The sequence below is a fragment of the Orycteropus afer genome, unplaced genomic scaffold, assembly GCF_000298275.1.
Source record: "Orycteropus afer afer isolate SDZICR_OR568_19922 unplaced genomic scaffold, OryAfe1.0 scaffold00450, whole genome shotgun sequence".
Classification (NCBI taxonomy): Eukaryota; Metazoa; Chordata; class Mammalia; order Tubulidentata; family Orycteropodidae; genus Orycteropus; species Orycteropus afer.
In genome coordinates, this window is record NW_006922037.1 from 230,392 (window position 1) to 242,582 (window position 12,191).

Genomic DNA, 12,191 nt, shown 5'->3' on the forward strand with positions numbered 1-12,191 from the left:
AACTCCAGATGGATCAAAGACTTAAATTGAAACTTAAAACTATAAAGTTCCTCAAGGAAAAACTATGGACAAATTTAGTGGCCCTATTATATGTCATAAATCGACTATCAAGCATAACCCAAAATGTACAAACAGCAGAAGATAAACTAGATGAATGAGACCTTCTAAAAATTAAATTGTTATGTGCTTCCAAAGCCCTCTCCAAAAGAGTCAAAAGAGAACCTACAGATTGGGAAAAAATATTTGGCAATGACATATCTGACAAGGGACTTACCTCTCGAAATTATAGAAAACCCCAACAAACACCTCAATAACAAAAAGACAAATAACCCAGTTAAACAATGGGCAGAAAACATGAACAGACATTTCACCAAAGAGGATATTGAGGAGGACAACAAATATATGAAGAAATGCTCATGATCATTAGCCATTAGAGAGATGCAAATCCAAACAACAATGAGATACCATCTCACTCCAGCACTAGTAGCAAAGTTCAACAAGACAGAAAATGACAAATGCTGGTTAGGAGGTGGAGAGATTGGGACTCTTATACACTGCTGGTGGGACTGTAAAATGGTATAACCATTGTGGAAATCATTATGGCAATTCCTTAAAAAATTAGAAATACCATTTGACCCAGCAATTCCATTAGTAGGTATATATCCTAAAGAAGTGAGAGCTAGGACAAGAACAGACATATGCACACCCATGTTCATCGTAGCACTATTTACAATAGCTAAAAGATGGAAACAACCTAGGTGCCCATCAACTGAAGAATGGATAACCAAACTATGGTACATACACACAATGGGATACTATGCAATCCTAAAGAATAAAGTAGGATCAGCAAATCAACACATAATGTGGATGAACTTGGAGGACCTTATGCTGAGTGAAATAAGTCAATCACAGAAAGACAAATATTGTATTAGTCCATTATTGTAAAAAGTCAAGGAAAGTTTTATATATGGAAGGAAATTTTCTTTGTTGGTTACCAGGGATGAGAGGGGAGAAGAGGGAACACTGTTAGATAGGTAGAGACAAGTATTGATTTGGGTGAAGAGAAGGCCAATGTACCAAATGTGAGTGATCAACATGGTGGCACTGAGGAAGAAGAAGATATAGAGAGGTACATGGAGGTACAGACAACAAAAATGAACCCTTTTGCACATACAGTACTGCGTTGTCAGTGAAGGCAAACATGGATATATGGGTGGATAGATGGGTGGACAGGCTGAACGATTAAGTATGTCTATGCAGGGGGGAGTGTGTCCAAGACCATGTATAGGGTTTCTATAAGTGTATTGCTATGTTCTGTAAGAATTTCCAGGTGTATAGTAGAGCTGACAAAGGTCAAGGTTGTAGTCAGTTCTTAGGCACAGCCAGCTACCCAGAGGGAGTGGGTAGTTGGACCTGTGGGTTCAGGACCATAGTCACAGGGGACATCAAGGTCAGTTGGCATAACATACTACACATTGTTCCACCTCTTACTTTGGTGAGTAGTGACTGGGATCTTAAAACTTTCAAACAGCCGTCTAGTTGCAATGATGAGTCTCTCCTCATCCAGAGCAAAGAAGAATGAAGAAAACCAACGATTAACAGAAACAGTCCAAGCGACTGGTACCTCATGTGATCCTCAGCCTATACGACTACGAGACCAGAAGAACTAGATGGTACCTGGCTACCACTGTCAACCACTCGGAGGGGGAATCTATGTAAGAGATCCTGGATAGAGTGGGAGAACAATGTGGAACAAAACTCAAAATCACTTGGGGAAAAAAAAAAAAAAAAAGGGACTAGGTTTTCTGGTCTGATGGAGCCTGGTGGAACCACTGAGACTATGACCCCTAGCTGCCCTTTAGGTCTGGAATTGAACCCACACCTGTGGCTTCTAGTCAAACAAAAGACAGGCATATGAGTTGAACATTTCCACTAGTTAGATAGACTCCTTGGAGAGACCAATCATGGGAGAATAGAGGGGTTGTGTATGCACAGGGGCATAGCTCAGGGGGCAGGAGTGCATGGAGGGAAGAACACAGGGAAGAGGTAATTATGAGAAGGAAGTGGGAGGGGAGCTGTTGCATTGTGGAAAATTGTAGTTAATGTCATGAGACAAAGTGTATGTGAACTGCTGTACGGAAAGTCATTTTGCTGCGTAAACTTTCACCCAAATCACAATCAAAAAAAAAATTTAAAAATTAAAGCCAAAAAAAGATATTTTGATTTAATTTCAACTTTCTTACATTATTTAACATCAGTCATAATGCAGTATTATACATAGGATTATGCTTTCGACCAAATGATGAAATATAGTGTGCAAAGAGAACAGTTTATTTAGGCAAAACAGTTTATTTACATACCAAAAAAAAAAAAAAAAAAAAAACAAAACCAAACTCACTGCCATCAAGTGGGATCTGACTCATAGCTACCCCTCCTTGGTTTTCCAAGGCAGTAACCAGCTTCAATTGCTGAGCATTTTTCTTTGTCTTAAAGAGGACCATAGTGGATTAAAGAGTAAATTTTGTTCTAAACTGCACTGTTTACTTCCTCTCCAGCAGCAGGAAGGCCTCTCAAACCAGGTACCAGCAAGAGACAGACAAAAGTTTTAGGCCTTGTTATGGTCACTTAAAGGTTGCACTGAGATCTTTAACTACTGCCTTTCCTTCAAAGTTCTGCCATGGTTAGTTGCTTTTCCTAAGAAGTGAGAAAGGCTGCTGGAGTCTTCACAAACGACCTTTGGTCACTGCACAAATCTGTATTTTTGATTTCTTTTTCAATCCCTTGTTTAGGGTGTGAATCAGGAATATAATTTGTGTTCTTGGAAACCACATCAGATTTAGATTCAAATAGGATGAGTCAGAAATTTCTAATTGCATTTGAATTATTGATTACAATGTTAATTTACATCTCAGTAACATTTCAATTACAGATTGGATTTGGAAACTATTTTATATCCACGTACTATGCTATACTGTGAGCTCCTCAAGGGTGGGTAACACATCTTATGCACAAAAGCACAGCACAGAGTTAATACTCATTAAATGAATGCATCTAGAAATCTTCGACATGAGAAATCATTTTTGTCATAGATGAAATTCATCAATAAAAAGTCATCTCTCTTTTTCTTAAATGATGCAGCAGATATGCCTATCAGTACTTTCTAGTAGAATCAATATTCACTTATCAAATCAACCAGTCAATCTTTGTCTTTCTTCCTTGTTCCTTCTCAAAGTGTCTGGTCAATCTGTGACTAATGGTCTTGAATGTTTCATGTTCTTGATCAAATAGAACACCAATAAGACCATGATCAAGTGGGGCAAAGACCTGGGTCTCCACCTCATCAAGACAGGGAAAAGAAAGGCTAATAAACTTCCCTTTCAGATGTATTTTTTCTGCTCTTGCACTTTTGTGAGTGGCTCTATTGCAAAGTTGGGAGATAGAGCTGTCCAGGCTTTCACATCATATCTCTGTTGCAGGATCTGATGCAGCCTGGGTCTTCTCAACTTGGCAAGAAAAAAGAGAGGAGTCAACATTTGGCAAAAGTGAAAACACTCTACCTTAATTTTCTCATTTCAGGCAAAAGTGAAAAGCATTTAGAGATCAATCTGAAGTTTTGAGAATCATGTTAAAAACTGATGAAGCTCTAATTTATCAGTGAGATACTCATACTTAGCTAATGTGTAAGTCCATGAACCAACATGTACTAGTTCATAGGAAGATGCTCACACTTAGTTCATAAACCCATGAAAGGCACAACCAGTGAGACATTGCTTTTTTAAGTCCATCAGCTCAAAGGAAAAACAAATTGTTGTTTTATAACTTACGAGGGCTCTTCTGAGACAACAGCTCCCTCTTCTAGCTCTTGAGCTTGTTTGTACCATGGCAGCTTGGCCTCTACAGGAAGCTTCTCTGAGAAAGAGATACACATAAAAAACAAGAGGTTAGAACTAGTTTGAGATTTCAGGAGAATTCCCCCTCAACCCCCACGACCAGTTCTTAGTTTTGTACTATACCTAGAAGTTAGTATGTTGTTCATTGCAAATCTAATAAGTTGTTTAAGTGCATTTATGCTTCTAGATCAGTGCAAAAGGGGAAGGCCTTCAGCAAGATGGATCGACACAGTGGCTGCTGCATTGGGCTCAACTATAGCAAGGATTGTGAGGCTGGCACAGGACTGGGCAGTGTTTTGTTCTGTTGTACTTAGGGTCACTATTAGTTGGAGCTGACTTGACAGCACCTAACAACCTAACAACAAAGATGATGGGAACACCACGGTAAAAAATCAGATTTGAAAAGTGTTTAGTAATATTGGTCTCCATGTGGCAGGTCCCTTTATCATGTTAAAGAGCAAGAGAAAGCCTTTTTATTGTGAAGGTTGTAACTCTAGGAGCATCAACTTGATATGGATAGAAGGAGTCATTGAGGTATCTTTCATTGATCCCTGATGAAAAAGTTGGACAATATTTTACCTTTTAAAACAAATACAAAGTGCAAAAAATTACATTGTCATCCTTTCATAAATTCTAACTTGTTTTTCTTTGACTTTTTGCCTAAGTGTGATCTATGCTGTATTTTTCAAAACCAAACAAAATGCTGCCACTCTGAAGTCCACAAATCATTGTTTTAGATTTCTGAGTCATTTAATACCACCCCAACTTGGCTCACTGACAATTGGAATACAAGCAAGTTAGGGTCTAAAACCCATAATTTCACTTGTTACACCTATTCATCTAGTTTTGGCCAAACAATTCAGAACACACTTCCTAATTACTTCCTGGAAAACTTTGTGGAGGAGCAAAAGAAAGAGGGAGGTTAGAACTGCTCCTACAGAAGTAACTGCCAAGATTCCTGTTCTGACATATTTATTAGGGTCCTTTATAGTCATATTTGCTTTTATAGTATGAGCCAGTGAAGCTCTATCACATTTTACAACATACAATTGCAAAGATGAAAGAAATATGTCTATATATGCATACAGTATAGAATTATATGGCATTTTAATGATGTTTAGAAAGTCAGATCTCACTACTTAGTTGTGAAAATCCAGATTTTATTCTTGATAGTCAACCACAAATTGCTTCTCATTCTCTGCAGTGGCTTGGTAAAGACAAAACTAATAAATAATTGGCTATTTTAAGTTAGAGGAATGTAAAACCATCAAAGCCAAAAGGGTTTGCTAATATTTAAAGCACAGTAACACGCTACCTTTACGTATACAAGTTTAAGATGACTCTACCTCTCCGAACTAAATGGCTTAGCAAACGAAACCATCTCTGATAGAGCTAGCTATCTTTCAATAAAGAAGCATTCAATTTGGTAGTAATTATAGGCTTGCAATACTATACTGTAGATTTGCAATGAATCCTGTCAGGTGTACTAAAGGCCTATCCTCCTATGTTTGAGGATACTAATGATAGTAAAAGAGGTAAGAGGTAACATTTATGGCGCACTTACTATATGACAGGTTCTGGGCTAAGCACTTAATTTGCATTATATCATTTAATCCACAAATAATCTCTGGGGAGTAGCCTTGGTGGCATAGTGGTTAAACACTTGGCTGCTAACCAAAAGGTTGGTGGTTCAAACCCACTAGCCACTCCACAGAAGAGAAAAATATTTGGCAGTCTGCTTCTGTGAAGATTTACAGCCTTGGAAAATCTATGTGGCAGTTCTTCTGTGTCCTATAGGGTCTCTATGAGTCAGAATCAACTTGACAGCAATGGGTTTGGTTCTGAGGTAGTTACCAACAGTATTCCCATTTTACAGGTGAGGAAACTGAGGCTTAGAAAGAAACACATTTATTAAAATTAACAAATATTTTGATATATATTTTAAAAAATCCACTGCCCATCTATTTCCTTTTATGTCACTAATTTGGATTTCAAGACCCATTTACTCCCTCCAAGGAAAGCCTATACATTGTGGCTAATTTTCAGAATGAACTTTAATTGTTTAAAACAAATAAATTGAGAAAAAGGTGGGAATCATATCTATTATTAATAATAGAAGGAGGTTTGTAATACATAACTTTTTATTTCTGAATGGTTTGTGACTTTTTGTTTTTCTATTTCATTGACAGGCACTCTGGTGGCATAGTGGCTAAGGCGTTTGACTGCTAACCAGAAGGCTGGAAGTTCAAGCCCACCACCAGCCACTCCTTGGAAGGAAGGTTGGGCAATCTATTTCTGTAGAGATACCTCCTCAGAAACCCAAGGGGGGTCGCTATGAGTCTGATCTGACTCCACAGCAGTGTGTTTGGTTTGAGAGTTTGATTTCATTGACACAGACCAGTGACAATACTAGGGCAGAAATTAGATTAAGATTCACGCTTATCTGAGAAACCCAGTGTAATTATAATTAATCTTGATTAGTAAATAGAACCTTCCTGAATTTTTTAAAATAAATTATTTGTAATGTGTATGACATTCTGATTTATTTCAAAATTTCACTTGAACTTGTGATTCTGGAATTTAATCTCATACTAATATCTTCCTTTTCAATATAAAAGACAACAGTTTTCTATTTCATCAGTTTGAAGTATAAGGCTTCTTAATGTATTTCAGGCTTAGCAAAGCAGGCACACTTAGATGCACTGCATTGTTTTTAGCAGCAAGAAATGCCGACAGTAAATCACACATATTTCTATGATATTTGGTCTCCTTTCAAGCAGATAAATCTGATTCTTTTTCACAATAATCTTGAAACAAGTTTATGACTAAGGAGAGAATTATATAAACAAATTCATGTAGTGCTTAAAAATTTGCTATCAAAAGTATTTGAAAGATTTTAAAAAAAGAATTACATCAATTTATAGAGTTTAAGTTACAAAGAATAGTTCCTAAGAACACTTGGGATACTTAAAATTATGTCAAGGAGTTGAAATCCTGAATATACACAAGCTATTACGAGACCTGTGAGGGAGCTCCGCAGTTACCTTTGGGTTTATAGCAGGGAGTGGGTATGATGCATTCCTCTTTTATGTGGGGCTTTGTTTTCGGGCTACAGCCTCCTGTGTGCATTCCTCGATGGTCGATGCAGAGCACCACACGGTACCTGAGGCCCTGACCACATGTCACCGTGCACTGGAAAGAGAACGCAAGAGAGAGGAGACTCACAGGCAAAGCCTTGTTTACTTCTCTTCATTTCCCAGCTAAGATTTTTAATACAGGGACTGCCTTCTATATGAGGACTCCTGGCGGATCTGTACCACTTCTTACCAGTCATGGAATCTTTGTTCTGTTTGGCTATTTGAGGGTGGAGCTGGCTGAAAATTTAATCACTTTCGAATTCTTAGACTTGGATTAGCCAGTCAGCAATCCTTAAGCACCTACGGTGTGCAAAGTCTCAAACCAAGCACTGAAGAGGAGAAAACAAACTATACAGTGTCTTCTCGATTTTGATTACCAGCACTGCATTTTCCTTTAGTCACTTTGCTATACTAACTGTTATGTCTAAAATATGAGAAATGATAGCTCCCACAGTTACTACATTTCTACTGTAGCATGTTTGAGCTGATTGATTATATTGAAATACAAAAGTAAAAGAATTGATTGTACAGCCAGATGTAGCTAGCACCTTCAGTGCTTCTATATGTCTGGTAGCAAATCCAGACATAGAGAAACATCGCATCTGCCACAAAACCACATGGCCCTGTGAAGAATATTTAGTCATTTCTGTAAGCTGTGGACACAATGGTCCCTTCCCTCACCTTTCTACCTTCTTTACCATTTCCCTTTTTGCATTAGCGGCCTGGAAACACAGAGTCACATTTTACGTTAGATTGTAGCTGCTTTTCTAATTTCTATATTTTTGTTTTTAAATTTCTGTACTTCATCCTCATTTTAGTGACTATGATTACTGTGCTATTTTCATTTAATTCATTTTTTCCCAATGAACAACATTCATAGTTTTATTTTATTCCAACCAGATCCTTTTTGGATATAGACAGAGTATAAGAAACAAAAAAATGAAATCAAACTTTTGGTCCACTGAGCTCTATCCCTACAGCAACTTTCATAGCTTCAGGATCAGTCATTTTGTCTCAATTACTCTTGAAAGGTATCGCCTTCCCCTTGCCATTTGAGGGAACATTATATGGGGAGCGATAGAGGCTTCTTGAAGTAACTTGATGAAAGACTTTCTTTTTTTTAATTGTTTACCTTCAGTCATGTTAGATTTGTGGTACTGTTCCTATTCCAGGAGCCAAGCTTGTAGGCTTCCAGACACCTCAAGAGAAGAAGTGGGGAGCTGCAAGGGCTATGATGATGAGAGGGAAGAGTGGACTTACTCTCCTAACCAACAAAGAAAGAAGGCACAGTTACCGGAGACCACTCCTGTGCCAGCCATTTAGGGCAGTCAAAAATGTTGCAGGGTTGCACGATGGGCATCTTAGGGGTGTACATGCATTTCCACTCTTCCACTGAAGTGACATGCCCCTGGATGTCCTCCTCCACACAGGAAACTGCCCGGCTCTGGATGCCCCCCCCACACGAGGAGGAGCACGCGGTCCACGGGGTGGCCTCCCACCTACAGAAGCAAGGCGGAGTCATCAGGGCAGACATGCACATTGCCAAACCTCCTCAGCGACCTTCAGACCAACCCCGTTCCCAGTGCCTTATTGGGATAATCAGGTTCTGAGAGGCCACGGTCCAGAGAACCAGAGCCAACTAGTCCCTGAAATCTGATGAGGAAGAGAGAAGGATCCAACATTGGCAGAAGTAAACTGTGAAGCTCTACACAAATGTCAGAAATTACTTTTAGGAGAGCTGTCCACAAGGATCTCTGTATTGTCTGTAACCTACTCCAAAGAGGGCTATTGAGTCCTTCTTCCCATAGTTTCAATGCTTTTTTAAAAAAACAAAACTAAACAAGCAAACAAACAAAAGAACAACTAAATCTCATCAGGTATCTATGGCAAGACTAGAACTGTACCTGGGCTGGTACTTTTAATTGTCAATATAATGCTTTGCTACTTAACTTCTTAATACTTTTTACGTGATAAACTAATAATAGATCAAAGTAAACAAGATACCCTTCTCCCTTGCTTCTGTAGCCATCAGTTTAGGGATTCCATGGATTCAACACAATTCTGATGTTCAAACTACCCCATCCTTAATCTGAGGAATAGCAGTGTTAATGTAGGCATTGCCTATTTATTCCCTAGCTGTTGAGGAACACTAAGAGTTTTTCCAATAAAGAAATCTTGGTATTGTGAAGAAGCCTGGTTTTTGCTGGAAGGCTGATGCCATCTGAATCTAAACATATAATTAAGTAAAGTTATAATCAAAGTTGTTCAAGAGAATTCCAATGATTTTCAGAGCTTTCTACAGCCTGGAATCATTTGGGACCAGAGGTAGGGAGATATTTTAACCCTCTTCTTTTTGCTCTCTCTGTAGACTCAGAATATATAAAATAGTTTGAAAGGAACCCTGGTGGTGCAGTGGTTAAGCACACGGCTGCTAACTGAAAGGTCAGCAGATCAAACCACCACCTGCTCTGCAGGAGAAAGATGTGGCAGTCTGCTACTATAAAGATTACAGCCTTAGAAACCCCATGGGGAAGTTCTACTCTGCTATGCAGGCACACCATGGAGATGTTGATTATTTTATAAGCAGGACTTCATGCACATAGAAGCTTGAATTCTCTCCTATATGAGGCTGAATAATGTGTGGTTCCTAACTACAGAGGGTTTTCCTCTGTACTATGAAATTCCAGGCAACAGCTGTTATCTCCACTGCCAATAGCTTAAACATACTGCCAAATATAAAGTTTTCCTTTGTGTATTTTCCCAAGAGGCACACAAGAATATGCTATTATGGGGAAACTGAGGTCCTCTGTCTAGCCCTCAGGAGACTTTCAGATCTTTTTTAAGAGTGTGAAGTAATTCTATAGAGAATTTCTCTTCCAAAAGGGTAAAATAATTCTTGTTTGTCCCTATACAAAATATCTGCAGGGCTTCCCTCCAGAGGCTGATAACAGACCTGATTCAGACTGAAAATGTGCTGAATAAGTAAGTCCATATTCAAATTGAATTTGATCTGACAGTAAAGTGGGAAAGTATTTTGAATGTACGCTGAACCTTCTAGAACATTAGAAGGCCACAGAAAGATCACATATTCTAGTTGGTGCTCTAACATCTCCAAACTTGACCCTTCTACAGAGAGAGTGATTAATATCTATCTTAACACTTGGACCTGAGCCATAGTATAATTTCATAAACAATAATGGGTATTTTCAATCCATCCCAGTGATCACAGAAAGACAAATGATGCTACTATTATTCTAAGAATGAATGATACAGTTCCAACATACAACTAATGTTCAATATGTGAAAAATTATCATGTGTATCCTTTAATAGTATTATGTGGGATTTTAAAGGAAAACATGTCTGGGTACTTTAAGGAAAGTATGACAATAGGTGGATGAGAGAAAGCATCAGTTAGACTATCTTAACACAAGGACTAGGTAAGTGCTTAGAATAAAAAAAGGCACATTCAAGAACTTTGTCCTGGACTGACACGTGAGTTTGTATATCACACAGTTTAACTCCTTTGGCTTTTAATTTTTTGAACACATTAGTGTTTACTTAAATTTAAGATATTTCTCAAAATTAAGAAGGATGTGGAAAAATTGTAAATATCCATTATGAAGTAAGAGAATTCATCAGACTACACTCTTGTATGATATCCAGATATGTGTTACAGCAAAGACTCGAAGTAGGAAAGAACAATCTGAAAATTCATTAATTGAGTTTTGTATGTACACTTGTGGTCATAAACCCACTTAAATAATTTAAATAAGTAAAAGTTTCTGCCTTGATCAGTGGGTAGCTGTCATTTGAGAACCATTTTCGAGCCTCAGTTTTCCTGTGAAATGAAAACGTATTTGTAGAAATAGCTTTCACTTACTAAGACTTTATTAGTAAAGCAGAATATCTAATTTTAGAAACACTAGCTCAGAGACTGAAGTGCAAAGGGTAAGAAATATAGTCTGTTTATTTGGTAATTATCCTTTCCCATTGTGATGCATAAGCGTGCCAAATGTGAAGATAGGGAAGTGGTGCAAACAAACACCAAGGGGATACATTTCAATATATCACAGAGAATCCTGGGCTTTAGGCATTTTGAGGACATCTCAGCATATAATAAATCAAGTTGTACCTAAGACAGGCATTAACCATGCCAGAGAAATATAAGTAAGAGAGATCATAGATATGAAAGTAGTCTAGGAGTTACCATTACAAGAAAAACAAACTCCATGCTGCTCACCCAACACCCAACTTTGGTCTTACTTTTAAATCTGTATCACACAGCAGATACATGTGCCTTTGAATTAGATTCTGACTCACAGAGAATCTACGGGACAGAGTAGAACTGCCCCATAGGGTTTCCAAGGCTGTGATCTTCATGGAAGCAGACTATGACAACTTTCTCCCATAGACAGGCTAGTGGGTTTGAATTGCTGACATTTTGGTCAGCAGCTGAGCACTTAACGGCCACCAGAGCTCCTACATTTGTCCTAGAGATACCTATTTTACAGTTACAGAAATGGAAATCAATTGACATCTTGGTTCAGTCAAAATAATCTTTGGATATTTCCACTCAATTATTTTTTTCCCCAACAGGAAGTTTAATAAATAAGTTTGGTTTTGGGTCAAACCAGCATTATGTTGTATCAAGAGTATCCTAAAGACATTTATTGTCTTTATCCAAATAGTTACGGGAAAGTGGAAAGGAGATGACTAATGAAGTCTTCACTTAGTAGGAGAATTTAAAAAGAAAGCCCAACTATACATCACATAAAGGCACTCTGGTGGCATAATGGTTAAGGCATTTGGCTGATAACCAAAAGGTTGGCAGTTTGAACCCACCAGTCACTTTTCGGGGGAGAGATGAGGCAATCTGCTTCTGCAAAGATTTACAACCCTGGAAACTCCATTGGGCAGTTCTACTCTGTCCATCCTAAAGTGTCACTGTGAGTCATAATTGACTCAGTGGCAGTAGGTATGCATTATATAACTCAAATCTCACTCTCTCTTTGCCACTGTTAGAATGGTGAAAAATGAGCTCCCAGGCAGTCACTGCAAGCATTTACATAGAAGATCAATCACAACTTTCATTTGGTAAATGTATATGTAAATATACATGTGTGGTTATATATGTGTGAACATAAATATATATATATATATATA

General features: G+C 38.1%; 1 protein-coding gene across 1 annotated transcript in view; it reads right to left on the bottom strand.

Annotated features, from left to right (window-relative positions):
* The window catches only part of LOC103208535 (ADAMTS-like protein 1), a gene marked incomplete at its 3' end in the record, with an annotated part of 468,117 nt that overhangs the window by 224,157 nt on the left and 231,769 nt on the right, over positions 1-12,191 (bottom strand). Inside the window, exons 11-13 of the mRNA XM_042782739.1 lie at positions 8,322-8,526; positions 6,935-7,082; positions 3,825-3,909 (exon numbers count right to left, since the gene is read on the bottom strand). Of these exons, the coding sequence (XP_042638673.1) occupies positions 3,825-3,909; positions 6,935-7,082; positions 8,322-8,526 (438 nt within the window). The remainder of the gene's footprint in view (positions 1-3,824; positions 3,910-6,934; positions 7,083-8,321; positions 8,527-12,191) is intronic.